Consider the following 21686-nt stretch of genomic DNA (forward strand, 5'->3'; position numbering starts at 1 on the left):
TAAAAATACAAAAATATTAGCTGGGCATGGTGACACATGCCTGTAATCCCAGCTACTCGGGAGGTTGAGGCAGGAGAATCACTTGAACCCAGGAGGTGGAGGTTGCAGTGAGCTGAGATTGCGCCACTGCACTCCAGCCTGGGGGACAGAGCAAGACTCTCTCTCAAAATAAATAAATAAATAAATAAATAAATAAAATAGCTGGGTGGGGTGATGCACACCTGTAGGCCCAGTTACTCAGGAGGCAAAAGTGGGAGGATCACTTCAGTCTGGGAGGTCAAGGCTGCAGTGAGCTGGGATTGCACTACTGCACTCCAGCCAGGGCAACACAGCCAGACCCTGTCTAAAAAAAAAAAAAAAAGGTTGAATTCCTAACTCCCACTACCTCAGAATGTGACCTTATTTGGAAACAGGGTCTTTGCAGAGGTAATCAGGTTAAAAGGAGGTGATTAGCGTGGGCCTAACCCAATGACGGGCGTCATAGAGATGGATATTTGAGCACAGACATGTGAGGAGAGGACGATGTCAAGACAAGACATAACACACAGGGAAAACGGCCACTTGGAGATGAGACCGCAGCAATGTGGCCACAAACCATGGACACACGAAGTCCCCAGAAACCAGGAAAGGCAGGAAGGCTCCTCCCCTAGAGATGCTGGAGGAAGCACTGCCCTGCAGACACCGTGACCTCATTCTTCTACCTCCAGCATTGTGAGAAGATAGATTTCCCTTTTGCTTTTCTTTCACATAGGGCCTTCCTCCGTACCCAGGCTGAAGTACAGAGGCACGGTCTCAGCTTACTGCAGCCTCAGCCTCCCAGGCTCAAGTGATCCTCCCACCTCAGCCTCCCAAGTAGCTGGGAATGCAGACGCACACCACACCCTGCTAATTTGTGTGTGTGTGTGTGTGACAGAGTTTTGCTCGTTGCCCAGGCTGGAGTGCAAAGGTGCGATCTCAGCTCACTGCAGCCTCTACCACCTGGGTTCAAGCAATTCTCCTGCCTCAGCCTCCTGAGTAGCTGGGATTACAGGCATGTACCACCACACCCAGTTAATTTTGTATTTTTAGTAGAGACGGGGTTTCTCCATGTTGGTGAGGCTGGTCTTGAACTCCTGACCTCGTGATCCACCTGCCTCGGCATCCCCAAAGTGCTGGCCTTACAGGCGTGAGCCACCGCGTCCAGCCAACCCTGCTAATTTCTCTCATGTTTTGTAGAGGCAGGGTCTTGCTATGTTGCCCTGACTGGTTTCAAACTCGTGGGCACAAGCGATCCTCCTGCCTTGGCCTCCCAAGGTGCTGGGATCACAGGCGTGAGCTACTGCGCTGGCCTTCTGTCGTTTCAAGCCCCCTGTGTGAGACTCTCCATTACAGGGGCCCCAAGGCACTCGTACAAGCCACTCACCCAAGGTCTACAGGAGCCCCAAGGCACTCGTACAAGCCACTCACCCAAGGTCTATAGGGGTCCCAAGGCACTCGTACAAGCCACTCACCCAAGGTCACACGGCAGGTGTGTGGCAGAGCCAGGGTTTGAACCCAGGCATCCAAGGGCAGAGGAGCCAGGGGGGCACCTGCAGCCCTTGTGGCCAGGACCTACTAAGCCCCTGGCCCTGCCCCGAAGAAAAACACACATAGCCTGAGGCCAGAGCACCAGAAATTTATTAAATTCCCCACTTTCCCCCAAAACACAATTACCCACACGCAGCGACGGGGTGGGGAGGCCCCCCAGCCTGGCTCCTGCAGCCTGGGCCAGGAGGACCAGCATGGGGATACAGGAGCTATCAGGCAGGAGTCAGGCTGGGGGACGGGGGGACACGGGACGGGGGGACAGACAAGGTAGTGCAAGGGCAGAGGCTTCTGGCTGGAAGTCCTGGACCCCCAGCATAAAGCAGGGGAGGAAAGGAGGCAGGCTCGTATAAAGCAGGCGACCCTGAGCCCTGACACAGGTGGCGTGGGGGAGGACACACAGAACGACCAGGATAAAACCAGCTCTTAGGACCGTGGCTTCTGTCCTGGGTCTCAGGGCACACGCGCACACACACGTACAACATAAGATGCTTCTGGCATGAGAGGCAGGGTCCCAGAGACCCCACCCTCATTCAAGCTAAAAACTGGGAGGGGCTGGGACCAAGACCCATGTTTTACCAGTGGGGTGAGTATTTTTGGTTTTTCTCTCCAAAAGGGAAATTTAAAAATCTACAACAAATCACACCAAATTCATTAAAAGTGATAAAAACCCGGCCTCCCCCTCCTCACTTGAGCTTCAGACCGGGCCAGAAAAGCTCAACGATGAAGAAACAGGAACACGCCCAGGTCAGGTCTCCCCACCCAAGTACAAGTCCCGGAGTGGGAAGGTTGGAGCTGGGATGGCATGGGCAGCCCCAGCCACCAGCGTCTGTTGACTGCCAAGAGCTGCGTGAGGAGGGGGCAGAGTGAGAGAGACCACCCCAAGTGAAAAAGGTTTCCGAGGACAAATTCTAAAAATATGAAAGATATTTTAGCCGAAGGTATCGGAGGGCTTGGCGGCTGGGCGAGGCGGCAGCGGGGTCTCCGCGGGGCCGCCATCAGCTGTGCTGCTCCAGGTAGGCGGACAGGAGCAGCCCCGGCGGCAGGAAATCCAGGTGCCGATTACTGACCTTCATCTGCCGCTTCCCCTCCAGGTCGGCACCTGCAGAAGGGACCAGTGGGGCAAGAATGGGAGGAATTTGGGAGCCGCGGCAGGTAGAGGTGCCTCGGACCCGCAAGGCCCTCGCTTCTTCCCAGGGAGGTCGCCGCCAGCTGGTGTGTGCTGGTCACTGCGGCCTGGCTGGCCCTAAGCCCCCAGGTCCAGGAGCCTGGCTCACAAGAACACCTAAGGCTCCCTACAGGAGCACTCTCCTTGGGCCCATCTCACTCCCCGCTGGCACTCATTCCACTGTGCAGATGGGGACCCTGAAACGCAGGGGGCGTGAGGCCGCATGGCCACTCACACGCCTGCCTGGTGGAGTGTCCGGCCTCCCCTCAGGCTCCCTGCCCTGCAGAGGTGGCTTTGAGGCACCCAGGTCCTGAGTGGTCCAGCCCCACCAGCCTCCCCTTCCCCATCTCCCCCTCACTGAAAAAAAATGAATGACCTGGCCAGGCGCAGTGGCTCATGCCTGTAATCCCAGCACTCTGGGAGGCCAAGGCAGGAAGATCATCTGAGGTCAGGAGGTTGAGACCAGCCTGACCAACATGGTGAAACCCTGTCTCTAGGGCTGGGCGCGGTGGCTGAAGCTTGTAATCCCAGCACTTTGGGAGGCCGAGGCGGGCGGACCGCGAGGTCAGATAGAGACCATCCTGGCCAACACCGTGAAACCCCGTCTCTACTAAAAAAAAAAAAAAATACAAAAAATTAGCCGGTCGTGCTGGCGGGCACCTGTAGTCCCAGCTACCCGGGAGGCTGAGGCAGGAGAATCGCTTGAACCCGGAGGTGGAGGTTGCAGTGAGCCTAGATTAGGCCACTGCACTCCAGCCTGGGCAGCAGAATGAGACTCTGTCTCAAAAAAAACCAAACCTAACCAACCAAAACAAAAAAAACGAGCCATGTCCCATGTGAGCTCCGTGCCTCAGCAGTCCCCTCTGCTTGGGACCCCAGTCCTCTACTCCCCATCTTGCTGGGACCCCTCCTCTTCTGCGTCAGGACCACAGCTCCACACCCACCAAGCTCCAAGCCCCGCACCCCCAGCCAAGGCGCGATGTTCTGAGCAGAGGCAGGCATGGGGGCTGCATCTCCCACAGAGGGAACAGAGGGAGGCATCATCAGGTTGCCATGGAAACCGTCGCCTTGGCAACTCCAGGCCGGCGGCAGAGACAGGTGTGAGAGGCTCAGGACCAGATGGGGTGCCTGAGGCCAGCAGCGCCTGCACAGACCTTCACTAGGGGGTGAGTTCTGAGACTGAGCCCCGTTGGAAAAGTGGAACCCAGGGGCCAGTAGGGGGTCTCGCCTGAGGTCCCATGTGTGGTAGGCGGGAGGCCTTAGAGTTAAATGCGAACCTTCCAGACACTGCGTTCCCCCATCTTATCTCTGGCTCTGGGAGGTCCCTCAAATCCAGGCTTCATCACCCCCACCCCGGGCCCCGAAGATGTAGATGAAGGAACGTCTGTGTCCAGCAGCCTGGTTGTGTCTGCGGTCACCCTGCGTGGGGCCGAATATGCAGGGAGCTTCTGGTGAATTCCAGGCAGGGTCCCACTGCCACCCCTGAGTTCGTAGCGTCCCCACTCCAGCCCCGTTCCCTACCTCCCCATCAAGCCCCACTCTGAGGAACCAGACCCCTGGGACCCCGGCCACTTTCCCAGGTTGAGCTGGCCAACTTGAGGTCTTGGGGGCCACCGGCACTTACTGGCCGAGATGAGGTCCATGTACTGGCAGACGGCGTGCAGCAGGAGCCTCTCGAAGCTGTGGGGAACCGGCAGTGAGCGCCTTGCAGGGGCCGCAGCGTGGGGTGTCCGCCCACCTGGCCACAGCCTGGGGGCGGTCCACCCACCTGGCTGCAGCCTGGGAGGGTCCGCTCACCTGGCCGCCCCCACTTACCTGTTGTCCAGCATTGCTGTGTACACGGCCTGGGGGGACACGGAGAAGAACCGAAGCAGCCGCTCCTCCCAGGTCTCCAGCGTTTCCTGGGGAGGGCGGCCAGGTGGTCAGGGAACTGCGGGACCTGCGGGTGGGCGGCCAGGGAGGTCCAGGGCCCCCAGGAGCCCACAGCGCTGGGCTCAAATATGACCTCTGACCCACCACGTGAGGCTGCTTAACTGTCTCTGAGGCCACCATGCCACCTCCTGCCTGTGCCTTCCGCAGAGGAAACTCCTACACACCCTGCGGTGCCCGCCTTCGTTGCCCCCGCCCTCCTACTCAGGGCCCTGGTCCCGCTGTCTGTATCCTGCCCTGTTTCCCCGGACACGACCTGCACCGGGTGAGAACTTGTGCCTGGGAAACGGGCCTTCAAAAAAGACCAGGCTGGTAGAAAGGGGAGGCCCGGCAATCCCGCACTCACCATGGGGATGCGGCTGCGCTTCAGGACGGCTCGCAGACGCCGGCTGATGCGCTGGAAGCACTCGCGGGGTGTATAGGCAGGATCCTCTGCAGGAGTGGAGGAACAAGGGGCAGTCTTGGGGCGCTCGTACTGGCCCTGCCCACCTGCCAGACCACGCCCACCTGGGGAAGACCACGCCCATCTATGCCTTGGCTTCTCCTGCCCACCAAACCACACCTTCACCAATACTGTGGCCCCACCCAGCCAGCAGACCCTACCCCCACCTGTATGTTCACCCCAGCTAGACATGAGGCCCCACTCACTCTAGGCCCACACAAGCCAGCTAGCCCCACCCCCATCCATCTCCAGGCACCACCCCTACCCACTGCCATCCAAATCCTGCCCCCACATCCTGGCCACATCCACTCCATGTCCCGCCCCATCCATATCCTACCTACCCCATCCCGGCCCCACACACCCCATTGCCCTGTCCTCATCCATACTCTGGCCCCACCCACACACTAGGTCCAACCCACTCCAGGCCCCGCCCACACCCCATCCATACCCTCCCCTCCCCGTCCCGGCCCCACCCACCCCAGGCCCCGCCCCCATCCATGCCCTGGCCCCACCCACACCCGCCCCAGCCAGGCCCGCACCTCTCCTCCGGTCCTCCCCCCGGCCAGGGCCCCTCCTCCGCGCCTTGCTCCTGCCCTCATCCTCCAGGTAGCGAAGAACCCGCTCCTGCTCCTCCCCGGAGCGGTTCATGAAATCGTTCCAGACCTGGAAGAGAGGCAGAGAGGCAGGCTTGCCATGAGACGCCGGGGCTGGGCTGACATCCCCGGGCAAATGGGCACGGAAGGCCGCCAAGCACGTGGACGCGCTCCTGCGATCACCTCTGTCCACTGAGAGGCCGCTGCTTGTGTCGGGCCCTGAGCTGAGCGCAGGGAAGCCAGGAACAGGGATGGGCCCAGCTGTCTCGGGGTGGGGGGGATTGAGGTGAAACACTCCTGCAATCGTTGGAGGGTTCCCAAACGTGTTGGGCAGGTGAATCCAGGAGCTCGAAGGTTCCAGGGGTGGGGTGGGGATTCTGGCCTGGTCTGGGGACCCCAAAGGAGACTGAGGGGCCTTCATTAGGAGACCAGAAGTGGGCGGGTGCTCCTGGAGGGGGGACGGGCACAGGCGATGGCCTGGCCGTAGGAGAACTGATGAGGAGCTGCCGGGGTCCCCCCGTGGAGGGAGCGAGGGGGTCGGGGGCCGCACCTCCACGTAGGTGGCGTTGTTGCAGGCCTCGGCAAAAATGCCTGGTGATGCAGGGGGTGCCAAGTCCCCGTCCTCCAGCCCAGGCGGGCCCCCGTCTGTCTCCAGCAGGGTCAGGAGGTACTGGGCTAGGTGGAAACAGATGCTCTCTGGGCCTGGGTGGCATTCGGGGACCCCCAGGCACCATGGGGACCCAAGAACTAGCCTTCCTCCTTTTTTATCATCTCAGCCTCCACACCTCCATGCTCCAACTGTCTTCCCCAGAAGGTACAGAAACCACCTAGACTCCAGGTTCTGGCTTGTCAAACTCCTACATATCCTTTAAAGCCCCAGCTCCAATGCCCGGGGCGCCCTCCCACCCAGCCCTGATCCAAGAGTCCAGGGGGTGCCTGTGTCTGGCTCTATTTATATGGTCCCCCGGCCTACAGCTGACACCTCTTTGGGTCCCCAGCCCCACCCAGGCACAGCTCATGGGAGGCATAACAGATAACACCGACATGCACGCCATTCTACAAGGCCCAGGAGTCCCCAGGAGGTGCCTCCCGACCCCTGCTCACTGTTCTCCAGGCGCTGGAGGCTCTTCCGCCCCTTGGCCTTGGGCACGAGGTCTGAGTTCCGCACTGCCTGGTTGATGAAGTGCTGTTTCCGCCTGGAAGCCGAGAGTCTCTTCACCTGGGAGCTGGCTAGGGCAGGCAGGCAGCTGGGAAGGGGCCTGTGGGCCGGGGCAAGGGTGGTCCTCAGGGCCAAGGCTGGCCAGGATCTCTGAGAAGAGCCCTACCACAGCCATGGCCCGCTTGGTTTCTCCCAGCAATGGAGAGCTCACCCCTACGATGTGTGAAGTCCTGGGCCCTTAAAATCCTATTTTGTTTCATCCTCACATCACCCAGGAAGCAGATACAATTGTGAAGACGGGCCAGGTGTGGTGGCTCATGCCTGTGATCCCAGCACTGTGGGAGGCTGAGGCCGGCGGATCACTTGAGCTCAGGGGTTCAAGACCAGCCTAAGCAACATAGCAAGACTATGAAATAAAAAAGACTATTATTTTTTTCTGTCTCTACAAAAAAAAAATAATTAAAAAATTAACCGGTGTGCTGGTACATGCCTGTAGCCCCAGCTACTCAGGGGCCTGAGGCAGGAGGATCACTTAAGTCCAGGAGGTCGAGGTTGCATATGGCACCACTGCACTCCAGCCTGGCCAACAGAGCAAGACTCTGTCCAAAAAAAAAAAAAAAAAATTAGGTCAAGCACATTGATTGGTTCATGCCTATAATCCCAGCACATCGGGAGGCCAAGGTGGGTGGATCACTTGAGGTCAGGGGTTGAAGACCAGCCTGGCCAACATGGTGAAACCCTGTCTCTACCAAAAAAATACAAAAATGAATCAGGTGTGGTGGTGTGCGTCTGTAATCTCAGCTTACTCAGGAGGCTAAGGTGAGAGAATCGCTTGAACCCGGGAGGCGGAGGCTGCAGTGAGCTGAGATTGTGCCACCGCGCTCCAGCCTGGGCATCGGAGTGAGACCCTGTCTCAAAAAAAAACAAAAAACTGTGATGACAGATTAGTAAACTGAGGCTCAGAGAAGTGAAGACACTTGCCCAAAGTCACACAGCAGGTGAATGACCGAGAAAAGCTGCCACCCACCCCCAACCCCAGTGTTCAAGGTGTTAGCTGTAAGCCAGCAAGGCCCACAGCCTTTGGGATGTGAACGGCTTCCTTCAGAAACAGAGAGTCAAGAAACTTGATTTTATCCACATCCTCCACCTCCAGCAGCAGAGGAGCCAGTAAACAGCCCCAGAAGCTCAAGGTGATGCCTCAGCCCCCCCAACCCCCGCTTAATGTCCCCCATCCCCTGGGCCAGTGGGGCTTCAGCGGCCCCCCCCAGAGCTAATCGGCCTGGCCGGAGCAAATGGCATTAACTGTGGAGATGGATTAGCTGTCACAGCTGGGCCTCCCACCGAGAATCCAAGGGCCAAGCCACTCAGTGCAGGGGGGGCGGGTGGGGGGAATAGGCAGCCACCCGGGAAGCAAGTGGTGGAGGGGTAAGTACGCACAGCAGCCACCCGGCACCCGGGAAGCGGATGGTTGGGGGGAGGGGGGATAGGCACGCACAGCAGCCACCAGGCACCTGGGAAGCAAGCGGGTGAGGTTTGGGGGGAGGTAGGTGTGCACAGCAGCCACCCAGCACCCTGGAAGCAGGCTGGTGGGGGTGGGGCCTCTTGGATGGGGACTTTTCTGGCAAGGAAAAACCACACAAGCTGGGTGTGGGGGCTCATGTAATCCCAGCACTTTGGCAGCCCAAGGTGGGTGGATCCCTTGAGCCTGGGGAGTTTGAGGCTGCAATGAGCTGTGACTGCAATACCGCGCACTCCAGCCTGGACAACAGAGCAAGACCGTGTCTCAAAACAAACAGGATGGGCGCAGTGGCTCACGCCTGTCATCCCAGCACTTTGGGAGACTGAGGTGGGCAGATCACAAGGACAGGAGATCGAGACCATCCTGGCTAACACAGTGAAACCCCGTCTCCACTAAAAATACAAAAAATTAGCCGGGCGTGGTGGCGGGTGCCTGTAGTCCCAGCTGCTGGGGAGGCTGAGGCAGGAGAATGGCGTGAACCCGGGAGGCGGAGCTTGCAGTGAGCCAAGATCGCGCCACTGCACCCCAGCCTGGGCGACAGAGTGAGACTCTGTCTCAAAAACCAAACAAAAAACCATAAAGCTAGCTCCACTGGGCTCACAAACCCCCACACCACAGGGCTGACCATGGCCTCCAGGGTCTGGAGATACCAGGATCGGCTCCACCCTTATCTCCTAACTCCACCCCGCCTGAAACACATTCTGCTCCAACCCCACAGTGGCACCTCCTGGCTGCTGCTACTTTCAAGTCACGATTTCCAGTCCCGCCTCGGACCTTTGCACAGGCAGCCCGGGTTTGCTGGCTGGCTGTAACCCCCACCCCCGGCACTCACAGCCATGCCTGGTACACAGGAGACACTCAAAAAAATAACCACCAAATCAATCCTCAATAAAAATTCCGTGATTCCAAGAGAGTCCACAGTCCAAAATCCCTAATAGCATCCATTGTTCTCAACACAAAAATTAAAAGCAACCCACCCCACCCCTGCAACCCCCAAAAGACTGGAAAACGCTTGGAAACTCTAGGCCAGTTGAGACAAGATTCAGTCGAGGGAAGCCGGGCACAGTGGCTCATGCCTGTAATCCCAGAGCTTTGGGAAGGTGAGGAGGAAGGATAGCTTGAGGCCAGGAGTTCGAGACCAGCCTGGGCAACATCATGGTCCCCGCTGCTCAGGAGGCTGACGCGGGAGGATCACTTGAGCCCAGAAGGTGGAGGCTGCAGTGAGCTGAGATCGTACCACTGCACTCCAGCCTGGGTGACAGACCAAGACTCTGCCTTAAAAACGAAAAAAAAAGAAATGCAGTCAAGGGGGCCAGAAATGAGGGCAGTGCTCGCCAGGGTCCACACACATGTAAAGAGTCCTCAAGGCTTAAGTCTGTGCACTTTACAGACCAGCTGTTACATCTCAATCAAAAGTAAACAAGCTGATTGGCGGGCGCGGTGGCTCACGCCTGTGTTCCCAGCACTTTGGGAGGCCGAGGTAGGCGGATCACTTGAGGTCAGGAGTTCAAGACCACCCTGGCCAACATGGTGAAACCCCGTCTCTACTAAAAATACAAAAAATGAGCTGGGTGTGGCGGCGGGCGCCTGTAATCCCAGTTACACAGGAGGCTGAGGCAGGAGAATCGCTTGAACCTGGGAAGCAGAGGTTGCAGTGAGCCAAGATTGTGCCACTGCACTCCAGCCTGGTGAACAGAGCGAGACTTGGTCTCAAAAAAAAAAAAAAGTACGCTGGGCGCAGTGGCTCATGCCTGTAATCCCAACACTTTGGGAAGCTGGGGGGGGGGCGGATCTCCTGAGGCCAGGAGTTCCAGACCATCCTGACCAACGTGGAGAAACCCCCATCTCTACTAAAAATACAAAAATTAGCTGGGCATGGTGGCGCATGCCTGTAATCCCAGCTATTCGAGAGGCCGAGGCAGGAGAATTGCTTGAACCCAGGAGATGGAGGTTGCGGTGAGCCAAGATCATGCCGTTGCACTCCAGCCTGGGCAACAAGAGTGAAACTCTGTCTCAAAAAAAAAAAAAAAAAAAATTAGCCAGGTGTGGTGGCAGGCACCTGTAGTCCCAGCTACTAGGGAGGCTGAGGCAGGAGAATCACTTGAACCTGGGAGGTGGAGGTTGCAGTAAGCCAAGATCGTGCCACTGCACTCTAGCCTGGGCGACAGAGCGAGACTCTGTCTCAAAAAAAAAAAAAAGTAAGCAAGGTGAGGAGACCCAGGGCTGCCTGAAGCGGGGGAAGGGGACAGGCAGATAAACAGTACAGTCTCCACAGACTGCGGCAAAAATCTATGAAAAGTCATCAGAACAAAAACCTCACATATGCACAAGTACCCACCAATAGGGACCTGCAGGCAGAGGCACAGGTCAAGCTTCCACCCCGGACCAGGTGCTCAGAACTCAATGGCCCAGGCAAGCCTGGAAACTCTGAAATCACCTCCTCGCCGGGCTGCAGTGTTAGCAGTACAGGTCCTGGAATCTCAGCCCAGGGTGTGAACCCCAGCTACGAAGCTTCACCCTGAAAATACCCCCTTTTTTTTTTTTGAGACAGAGTCTCGCTCTGTCACCCAGGCTGGAGCGCAGTGGTGCAATCTCAGCTCACTGCAACCTCTGCCTCCCAGGTTCAAGTGATTCTCCTGCCTCGGCCTCCCGAGTAGCTGGGTATACAGGCGCCTGCCACCACACCTGGCTAATTTTTTATTTATTTTTAATAGAGATGGGATTTTTTTTTTTTTTTGAGACAGAGTCTCGCTCTGTCGCCCCGGCTGGAGTGCACTGGCTCGATCTTGGCTCACGGCAAGCTCCACCTCCCGGGTTCACACCATTCTCCTGCCTCAGCCTCCCGAGTAGCTGGGACTACAAGCGCCCGCCACCATGCCCGGCTAATTTTTTGTATTTTTAGTAGAGACGGGGTTTTACTGTGTTAGCCAGGGTGGTCTCGATCTCCTGACCTCGTGATCTGCCCACCTTGGCCTCCCAAAGTGCTGGGATTACAGGTGTGAGCCACCGCGCCCGGCATTTTTTTTTTTTTTTTGAGGCAGAGTCTCCCTCTGTTGCCCATGCTGGAGTGCAGTGGTGCGATCTCAGCTCACTGCAACCTCTGCCTCCCAGGTTCAAGTGATTCTTCTGCCTCAGTCTCCCGAGTAGCTGGGATTACAGGCACGCGCCACCATGCCTGGCTAATTTTTTATTTTTAGTAGAGACGGGATTTCACCATGTTGGTCAGGCTGGTCTCAAACTCCTGACCTCGTGATCCACCCACCTCGGCCTCCCAAAGTGCTGGGATTATGGGTGTGAGCCACTGTGCCTGGCTCACCCTGCAACCTTTAACAGCCCTCTCTCAAAAAGTGGGAACAAGTTGGTCTGGGAGGGGTACTCAGAGCCAAAAGGGCCACTCAGAGCCAAAATGGCCTGGGACGAATTCCCCTCATCTCAGCTGCCACTTGCTTGTTTTCCTCCTATGATGGGGAACTCACCCCTCAGCCATGCCACACTGCTTTTGATCATAAGTATCCCTGGACTGAGTATTTTCCCCATGTTGGGCTCATTTCCTGTTACCTGTGCTGTCCCCTGGGAGGCAAGTGCTATTACTTTGATGCCCATTATGCAGATTTGGGGTTTTTTTTTTGTTTTGTTTTGTTTTGAGAAGGAGTCTCACTCTGTTGCCCAGGCTGCAGTGCAGTTGTGCCATCTTGGCTCACTGCAACCTCCACCTCCCTGGTTCAACCGAGTCTCCTGCCTCAGTCTCCCGAGTTGCTGGGATTATAGGCGCCCACCACCACGCCTGGTTAATTTTTGTATTTTTAGTAAAGACGGGGTTTCACCATGTTGGCAGGCTGGTCTCGAACTCCTGACCTTAAGTGATCCGCCTGCCTCGGCCTCCCAAAGTGCTGGGATTACAGGCATTAGCCACCGCGCCCGGCCCCCATCATACAGATTTGTAAACCAAGGCACAAAGTCACCGCCCAAGCTCCCATTGCTGCAAAGAGGGCAGCTGGAGAAGGAGGTGGTGGACCATGCCCTCAGCACGGAGCACAGCAGCCAACGGGCACTCAGTGGGAATACAGGGTCATGTTAAGCCAGCATCTCTGAAGCTGGATCAGCCTGAAGCTGCCTCCCTGAGGCTGGAGCACTCTGTCCCATGCCCCAGATTCACCCACAATCCCCCCTGAGTCCCCGGGGCCTACTTCTCCACCCCAGCAGCTGGACAGGGCTGATAACAAGTGACATCTGAGGGGAGCCCTCGGGAAAGTCAGAGGGGGTGGGGCTCGGTGACACAGCTCAAGCCCTCCCAGCAATGGGCCTGGTATCACCCCATTTTACAGATGAAGGATCTGAGGCTTGGAGAGGCGGGGCTGTCCCCCACCACTACCCAGACAATGCAAGGAGCCGGATGTGAACCTGGGTCTGACCCAGAACTCCCCCAGAGCTACCCTGCTTCCCTCACTGCCCCTCATACCAAAGCCCCACAGGCCTCTCCTCCAGGCCCACAAGGACCTGCTCACTCCTTCCCCTGCTTCAGCACAGCCCATGGCTCCCCAGCATCCCAGGGCCAGGCGGCTCCCCCTTGGCCTAGCACTGCAACACAAGGGCCTTCGCCTGTTTCGTTTGGTATCTCAGGGCTCACCACCCTCCCCTGGGCCTCTAGTGCTGAACTGAGCACTGGAAATCAAGTCCCACCATCAGATGGAGCTAGCTGACTTCAACCAGTTTCCAGCAGGAAATTAAGAAACATCTTCAAGTTTGTCATCCCAGCACTCTGGGAGGCCGAGGCGGGCGGATCATGAGGTCAAGAGATGGAGACCATCCTGGCCAACATGGTAAAACCCTGTCTCTACAAAAATACAAAAATTAGCCAGGAGTGGTGGCGCACGCCTGTAGTCCCAGCTACTTGGGAGGCTGAGGCAGAACTGCTTGAACCTGGGAGGTGGAGGTTGCAGTGAGCTGAGATCGCACCATTGCACTCCAGCCTGGGTGACAGAGCGGGAGACTCTGTCTCCAAAAAAAAGAAAAACAAAAAAACATCTGGCCTCTGGGGTAGACAGTGGGGCCTGGGAATCACTGACACTCCTCTCCAGAAATGGAAGGAACAGGAAGACCACATCAAAATCCCCATGCCTTGCCGGGCACGGTGGTTCACGCTTCTAATCCCAGCACGTTGGGAAGCTGAGGCAGGTGGATCACTTGAGGCCAAGAGTTTGAGACCAGCCTGGCCAACGTGGTGAAACCCCCGTCTCTACTAAAAATACAAAAAAGTTATCCAGGCGTAGTGGTGGGCGCCTGTGGTCCCAGCTACTCAGGAGACTGAGGCAGGAGAATCACTTGAACCCGGGAGGTGAAGTCTGCAGTGAGCCGAGATCGTACCACTGCACTCCAGCCTGGGTGACAGAATGAGACTGTCTTAAAAAAAAAAAACAACAAAAAACCCATGCCCAGCCACAGGCCCCTCCACACAGTGCCCCAAACTCAGGGAGCCCCAGTCTCTGCCTGATACACCTGCTCATTCCAGCCTCAGCTGTGTTCACCACCCCCAGGAATGGCCCCGCCCCCCACCTAGCCCAGTCAGCCTTACGAGGAAGCTCTGGAAACCAACTGGCCCCAGCCGGCCTGTTTACTTCTTTGCTCCTTAATCACTAGCTCACTAGGCCCACAGAACAAGACAGGGTTCACCCCCTCCACCGCCGCCCTCGGTCCCAGCCTGTGACCAGCCCACAGCGGCGCTCACTGCCTGTTTGTTGAATGAATAACTAAACTTCCGTTGACACACTTCCCAAGGGCTGGTTCATCTGTTTCCCACACCACTCAACAAGACCACTTCACACATGAGGAAACTGAGGACCCAGTGGGGGTATCTGAGGCTTCCTGGACCCTGAAGGCTCGAGGATGTGTGTCCACAGAGTGGGGGGCAGCCCAAGCTGGGGAGCTGCTGGGGTTTGGGGGAACAGGCCTCCTGGCCACTTCCAATTCTACTCCTTGCAGATTTTGAGAGGGGAACTGTGAACCCTCAGTCCCGTGGGCAAAAACACACCTTTCCCAGCACTGGCCCCTCCCCCAGGAACTCACAAGAGACAGCAAGAGAGGAACCCACTTGTGCATCAGGAAGCCAGGGCTCAGGGTGGAGGTGACTCAGCCTGGGGTGGGGCAGACTGTGGCGGCCCCCAGCAGTCCCCAACCCCCCACCAGGACACAGCTGGCAGGTAAACACCCAGAGACTGAGGGCTGAGAGCGGAAACATGAGTGTATTTACATAGTTACACAGGAGTCACTACACCTGGGCTTCAAGAAGACCCAGGGTGCCAGGCGTGGTGGTTCATGCCTGCAATCCCAGCACTTTGGGAGGCTGAGGCAGGTGGATCACCTGAGGTCAGGAGTTTGAGACCAGCCTGGCCAACATGGTGAAACCTCGTCTCTACTAAAATTACAAAAATTAGCCAGGCGTGGTGGCACGTGCTTGTAATCCCAGCCACTCAGGAAGCTGAGGCAGGAGAATCACTTGAACCTGGGAGGCCAAGGTTACCGTGAGCTGAGATCGCGCCACTGCACTCCAGCCTGGGTGACAGAGCAAGACCCCGTCCCCCCAACCCCCACCAAAAAAAAAAACAAAACAGAAGACCCAGGAAGAAGAGCCCATTTTGAGGGTAAATGCCCACTCCAGGTGGTTCAAGGCCCCCTTAGAGGAGACGTTACGTGGGTGCAGTGGCTCACGCCTGTAATCCCAGCACTTTGTGAGCCCAAGGCAGGTGGATCCCTTGAGTCCAGGAGTTCGAGACCAGCCTAGGCAACATAGTAAGACCCTCGTCTCTACAACAAATTAAAAAATTAGCCAGGCCAGGCGCTGTGGCTCATGCCTGTAATCCCAGCACTTTGGGAGGTCGAGGCCGGTGGATCATCTGAGGTTGGGAGTTCGAGACCAGCCTGACCAACATGGAGAAACTCCGTCTCTACTAAAAATACAAAATTAGCTGGGTGTGGTGGCACATGCCTGTAATCCCAGCTACTCAGGAGGTTGAGGGAGGAGAATTGCTTGAACCTGGGAGGCGGAGGTTGCAGTGAGCTGAGATCACACTATTGTACTCCAGCCTGGGCAACAAGAGCGAAACTCCGTCTCAAAAAAAAAAAAAAAAAAAATTAGCCAGGCATGGTGGTGCACACCTGTGGTCCTAGCTACTCAGGAGGCTGGGGCAGGAGGATCGCCTGAGCCCGAAGGTAGAGGATGCAGTGAGCTGGGATCAAACCTGGGTGACAGAGTGAGACCCTGTATTAATAATAATACTACTAGGCAGGGTGCAGTGGCTCACGCCTGTAATCCCAACACTTTGGGAGGCCGAGGAGGGAGGATGGCTTGAGCCCAGAAGTTTGAGACCAGCTTGGACAAGTTAGCAAGACCCCGTCTCTAATGGGGGGGGGTGAGAAAAAAAAAAGCATCCTCTGCTCCAGCCTGGCCAATAGACCGAGACTCTGTCTCCAATCAATTAACCAATCAACCAATCAAAGACGCATCCTTTCTCCTTCAGATACAAATCACCTCTGTAGAGATGGGTATGGCCTCTGGGTGGAGATAATAATGATGATATAATAAACATAATAACGATGATAGTAATAAATCATTTAAAAATAATACTAGCCGGCGCGGTGACTCACACCTGTAATCCCAGCACTTTGGGAGGCTGAGGCGGGTAGATCACGAGGTCAGGAGATCGAGACCATCCTGGCAAACACGGCAAAACCCTGTCTCTACTAAAAATACAAAAAAATTAGCTGGGCGTGGTGGCGGGCGCCTGTAGTCCCAGCTACTCAGGAGGCTGAGGCAGGAGAATGGCGTGAACCCGGGAGGTGGAGCTTCCAGTGAGCCGAGATTGCCCCACTGCACTCCAGCCTGGGCGACAGAGTGAGAGTCTGTCTCAAAAAAATAAACAAATAAATAAATAAATACAAATAATACTAAAGGTCGGGTGCGGTCGCTCACACCTGTAATCCCAGCACTTTGGGAGGCCGAGGCAAGCAGATTATGAGGTCAGGAAATCAAGACCATCCTGGCCAACATGATGAAACCCCAGCTCTACTAAAAATACAACAATTAGCTGAGTGTGGTGGCTGGCGCCTGTAATCCCAGCTACTGGGGAGGCTGCCGCACGAGAATCGCTTGAACCCAGGAGGTGGAGGTTGCAGCGAAGCAAGATTGCGCCACTGCACTCCAGCGTGGGCGACAGAGCAAGACTCCGTCTCAAAATATTAATGCTACTAAAATAACCAATAAAACATTAACGATAATTAGTAATGAGACAATGGACACGCCCGTTTGCTGGGCCCGCCGCAGTGCTAGCTCGGTAACCCCCACCACTCGGAGGCCACACTTACTATCCCAGTTTACAGAAGGGGAAACTGAGGCATGGAAGCATAAAATAACCTGCCCAGGTGGCGCCGTCCGCACACGGAGGAGGCAGGAAGGGAACACGCGCCGCCTCTTCGCCCCCCACCAACACGGACCCCAGGGGCGCACTCTGGGTCCCCGGGTCCCTGTGCGGGCCGGGGTGACACACGGCTGACCCCCGCACAGACCGCCCCGCTTCCGGGTCCCCCGGGAAGGACGCGCGGGCTCCTCCTGCTTGCCGGGTTTTAACCCACAAGGGTTGTGGGGATTTACCCAAAGGAGAGCAAGGAGCCGGGTCTGCCCGGAAAGGCAGGGGGCGCAGACAAGCCCACAGGGCGAGTGGGGCCGGGCGTGTGGCTGGGACCAGGCTGGAGTGCATGGCCGCGTGGGTGAACCCCGACCCGCGGACAGGGGCCCAGGACCCTCTGGCGGGAGGCTCCATGGCTGGCACCTCGGGGCCCGGGGAGTGGGGGGCAGACCCGGGAGTCGGGGGGCAGACCGGGGAGTTGGGGGGCGGACCGGGGAGTGGGGGGGCGGACCCGGGAGTGTGGGGGCGGACCGGGGAGTTGGGGGGCGGACCGGGGAGTGGGGGGGCGGACCGGGGAGTGGGGGGGCGGACCGGGGAGTGGGGGGGCGGACGGGGGAGGAGTGGGGGCGCAGGCCGGGGGAGTGGGGGGACGGACCCGGGAGTGGGGACGGACCCGGGAGTGGGGGGGCGGACACGGGGAGGAGTGGAGGCGCAGACCGGGGTGTGGGGGGACGGACCGTGGAGTGGGGGCGTGCGCCAGGGCAGTGGAGGGGACGGACCGAGGAGTTGGGGGGTCGGACCCGGGAGTGGGGGCGCAGACCCGGGGAGTGGGGGAGGCGGACCTGGGGAGTGGAGGCACGGACCAAGGAGTTGGGGGGGCGGACCCGGGAATGGGGGCGCGGACCAGGGGAGTGGGGGGGCGGACACAGGAGTGGGCGCTTGGATCAGGGCAGTGAGTGGGGTGGACCGGGGAGTGGGGGAGGCGGACCCGGGAGTCGGGGCGTGGATCAGGGCATGGGGGGGCGGACCGGGGAGTGGGGGTCGCGGACCCAGGAGTGGGAGGAGTCGGACCCGGGAAGTGGGGGCACGGACCGAGGAGTTGGGGGGCGGACCCGGGGAGTGAGGGGGCGGACCCGGGACTGGAGGCGCGGACCAGGGTAGTTGGGGGGCGGACCAGGGGACGGACCCGGGAGTGGGGGGGCGGACCCGGGAGTGGGGGCGCGGACCGGGGAGTGGGGCGCGGACCGGAGATTAGGGTGCGGACCGGGGAGTGGGGCGCGGACCGCGGAGTGGGGCGCGGACCGGAGATTAGGGTGCGGACCGGGGAGTGGGGGGCGGAACAGGTAAGCGGGAACGCGGACCCGGGTCCCCTCCCCCAGCGAGCCCCCGAAGCGCCAGGAGGGGTGTCCCCGCTGAGTAACAATGAAGACCCCCCACCCAGCCTGGGGGTCCACAGCGGGCGAGAAGGGAAGGCGGGACAGGCTGAAGCCCCGGAAGAGGAGCAAGGGGAGCGAGGGGAGCGAGGGGAGCGAAGGGAACGAGGGGAGGGGAGGGAAAGGAGGGGAGGGGAGGCGGGGAGAGGATCTCAGGGGAGGGAGCCCAGCCCCCGGCGCCCGCCGCGCCCCGCCCGCCCGCGCTCACAGCAGCCGCCGCCCGCCCGGGGTGCCCTCCGCCGCCTCCGGGGCGCACTCGGGGTTCTCCAGCGCGACCATGGCTCGCACGCTGTCGCTGCCGCCGCCGCCCGGCAGGGCCTTCACCGGGCCGGGCAGGAAGTGACGGGCGCCCGGAGGCGGGCAGGGGCGGGGCCTGGGGCTGCGCGGCGGGGCGGGGGCACCCACCTCCCGGCTGCCGGGAACGAACGCGGAAACCCAGGCGCGCGGGGAGGGGATCCAGCCCCTGGGGGGACGAACGGGGAAACCGAGGCAGGAGGGGCGGGGATCCAGCCAACAGGGAACGAACGGGGAAACCGAGGCAGGTGGGGCCGGGATTCAGCACCTGGGGGAACGAACGGGGAGACTGAGGCGGGAGGCGGGGCCAGGCCACGATCCCTACAGCCAGAAATCTAGCTCCGGGAAGGAGGGACACCTAGGCGAGGGGTCGGAAACTCAACCACAACCCTGCATCCCGATCCGGGCTGCGGACTGAGCCAGGAATCCAGCTCAGGGAGGCGAGGAGACACGGACAGGGAAACTGAGGCCTGGGTATCGGCGAGGGACGTCCTATTTGGAGGCAGAGGATGGCGGAAATTAAAACTGCCCGAGCCTTCCTTCCACCTGCCCCTCCCAGCCCTGGAGCCTCGGCTAGGCAACCCCTTCCCCTGCTTAGCCTCAGTTTACTCTTCTCTAAAATTAGGCCTGGTGGCCAGCGTGGTGGCTCACGCCTGTAATCCCAGCAGTTTGGGAGGCCAAGGCCAGTGGATCACTTGAGTCTAGGTGTCTGAGACTAGCTTGGGCAACATGATGAAAACCCATCTCTAAAATAAAAAGAAAGGGCCGGTCGCCGTGGCTCACACCTGTAATCCCAGCACTTTGGGAGGCCGAGGCAGGCGGATCACGAGGACAGGAGATCGAGACCATCCTGGCTAACACGGTGAAACCCCGTCTCTACTAAAAATACAAAAAATTAGCCGGGCGTGGTGGCGGGCGCCTGTAGTCCCAGCTACTCGGGAGGCTGAGGCAGGAGAATGGCGTGAACCCGGGAGGCGGAGCTTGCAGTGAGCCGAGATGGCGCCAGTGCACTCCAGCCTGGGCGAGGAGCGAGACTCCGTCTCAAAAACATAAAATAAAATAAAATAAAATGAAAGAAAGCAAGAGGGAGGCTGGGCACGGTGGCTCACACCTGTAATACCAGCACTTTGAGAGGCTAAGGCCAGTGGATCACTTGAGGTCAGGAGTTTGAGACCAGTCCGGCCAACATGGTAAAACCGTATCTCTACTAAAACTACAAAAATTAGCCGGGTGTGGTGGTATGCACCTGTAGTCCCAGCTACTTGGGAGGCTGAGGCACAAGAATCGCTTGAACATGGGAGGCAAAGGTTACAGGGAGCCGCTCCACTTCAATCCAGCCTGAGCCACAAAGTGAGACTCTGTCTCAAAAAAAAAAAAAAAAAAAAAAAAAACAGGCACAGTGGCTCACGCCTGTAATCCCAGCACTTTGGGAGGCCGAGGCAGGTGGATCACGAGGTCAGGAGATTGTGACCATCCTGGCTAACACGGTGAAACCCCGTCTCTACCAATAATACAAAAAATTAGCCGGGCCTGGTGGCGGGCGCCTGTAGTCCCAGCTACTCGGGAGGCTGAGGCAGGAGAATGGAGTGAATCCGGGAGGCGGAGCTTGCAGTGAGCCGAGATGGCGCCACTGCACTCCAGCCTGGGCGACAGAGCAAGACGCCGTCTCAAAAAAAAAAAAAAAAAAAAAAAAAAAAGAAAAGAAAAAGAAAAAAAAGAAAGAGTAAGGAGGAAAAGGAAAAGGATGAGAAACTGTGGATGGACTCAAAAAAGCCTGCACTGTGAGATTCCTGTAGATAAATGTGCAAAGAGGTGAAAAAGGACAATGGGGAGATGTATCAGGCACGACTGGCAGGGGAGCTGGGCATCAGGAATGAGTGGTTTCCCCATCCATCAGGCACAGGGTAAGGGTAGATGCTCAAAGAATGGACCTGAACATTTATTCGTGAGAGAGAGAGGCAACTTCAGAGACCTTCCTGGGCCTTCCTCCCATTGTGGGTTCCAGGGCTTCCCTCTATGGGGGCCTGTCCTGTCTGTACCTTCCTCTTCTTCTTCTTCTTTTTTTTTTTTCTGGAGAGAGTCTCGCTCTGTCACCCAGCCTGCAGTGATGCAATCTCAGGTCACTGCAACCTCCACCTCCTGGACTCAAGTGACTCTCCTGCCTCAGCCTCCCAAGTAGCTGGGATTACAGGCGCCCGCCACCAAGCCCAGGTAATTTTTGTATTTTTAGTAGGGACTGGGTTTCACCAAGTTGGCCAGGCTGGTCTGGAACTCCTGACCTCAAGTGATCCACCTGCCTCGGCCTCCCAATGTGCTGGGATTACAGGCGTGAGCCACTGCGCCCGGCCTATTCATTTTTTCCCCTCCCTTTTTAGTCTTTTTTTATGCAAATGGAAGCACCTTTTTCTTCGCTGTGTATTACTCCATGATGACCAAACATCTTGGAACTCTGTTGCAGGATGGACTTCGGGGGAACCTCCTGGATGTCATCCTGGGGTACACTTACAGCTGTGGGATTATGGGGTCAAGGTTGTGCTGACTGGGCTGGGTGGCTCATGCTTGTCATCCTGGCACTTTGGGAGGCTGAGGCAGGAGGACTGCTTGAGCTCAGGAGTTCAAGACAAGCCTGGGCAACCTAGTGAGATAGCGTCTCTACAAAAAAATTTAAAAATAAATTAGCTGGGCCGGGAGCAATGGCTCACGCCTGTAATCCCAGCACGTTGGGAGGCCGAGGCGGGTGGATCACCTGAGGTCAGGAGTTCGAGACCAGCCTGGCCAACGTGGTGAAACCTGGTCTCTACTAAAAATACAAAAATTACCCGGGCATGGTGGCAGGCACCTGTAATCCCAGCTACTCGGAAGGGTGAGGTAGGAGAATGGCGTGAACCCAGGAGGCAGAGCTTGCAGTGAGCCGAGATCGAGCCAGTGCACTCCAGCCTGGGCGACCTGAGCCAAACTGTCTCAAAAAAAAAAGATAAATCAGTAATAATAATAATAATAATAATAATAACAACAATAAGGCTGTGGCCTTTGCAAGGTGCCCTCCACCTGCTTCCCGCTGCTAGTGTCCCTGAGGGTATCAGACACCCCTTGTCAGTCATGTGGGACACATTCAGTCCCAAACCGCCAGATCAGGGACGTCCCTCACCTGCCCTGAACTTTCCATGGCTCCCTAGGGTCCTGGGGA

At 57.9% G+C, this 21686-nt stretch overlaps 1 protein-coding gene and 1 long non-coding RNA gene across 4 annotated transcripts in view; both read right to left on the bottom strand.

Moving 5' to 3' along the window:
• LOC134760677 (uncharacterized) overlaps nucleotides 1–21686 on the bottom strand; it is a 129340-nt gene that overhangs the window by 1408 nt on the left and 106246 nt on the right. The window lies entirely within an intron of this gene.
• On the bottom strand, nucleotides 1639–18551 carry R3HDM4 (R3H domain containing 4). 3 transcript variants are annotated; one of them, XM_024236886.3, is made up of 8 exons: nucleotides 18414–18551; nucleotides 6800–6954; nucleotides 6246–6370; nucleotides 5642–5765; nucleotides 5007–5092; nucleotides 4547–4632; nucleotides 4356–4411; nucleotides 1639–2665 (listed from the first exon to the last, which is right to left on the bottom strand). In XM_024236886.3, exons 1-8 carry the CDS (start codon nucleotides 18482–18484, stop codon nucleotides 2562–2564), a joined length of 807 nt encoding a protein of 268 aa, XP_024092654.1. In that variant the 5' UTR covers nucleotides 18485–18551; the 3' UTR covers nucleotides 1639–2561. The 3 variants fall into 3 exon arrangements, with proteins under 3 accessions (XP_024092654.1, XP_054394510.1, XP_063575308.1); XM_054538535.2 differs by having other exon boundaries at nucleotides 1639–2676; nucleotides 4354–4411; nucleotides 18414–18544; XM_063719238.1 differs by lacking the exon at nucleotides 1639–2665 and adding an exon at nucleotides 4009–4150 and having other exon boundaries at nucleotides 18414–18544.

This window comes from Pongo abelii, chromosome 20 (genome assembly GCF_028885655.2).
Source record: "Pongo abelii isolate AG06213 chromosome 20, NHGRI_mPonAbe1-v2.0_pri, whole genome shotgun sequence".
NCBI lineage: Eukaryota > Metazoa > Chordata > Mammalia > Primates > Hominidae > Pongo > Pongo abelii.

What these genes read in the sequence shown, in the direction of transcription:
- R3HDM4 (XM_024236886.3), bottom strand. Translation starts at nt 18,484, where the DNA reads ATGGTCGCGCTGGAGAACCCCGAGTGCGCCCCGGAGGCGGCGGAGGGC. An exon ending in ACAACGCCACCTACGTGGAG is followed by an intron (nt 5,766 to 6,245) that starts GTGCGGCCCCCG and finishes CCTCTCTTCCAG; the next exon opens with GTCTGGAACGATTTCATGAA. An exon ending in CATGGACCTCATCTCGGCCA is followed by an intron (nt 2,666 to 4,355) that starts GTAAGTGCCGGT and finishes TCCCTTCTGCAG; the next exon opens with GTGCCGACCTGGAGGGGAAG.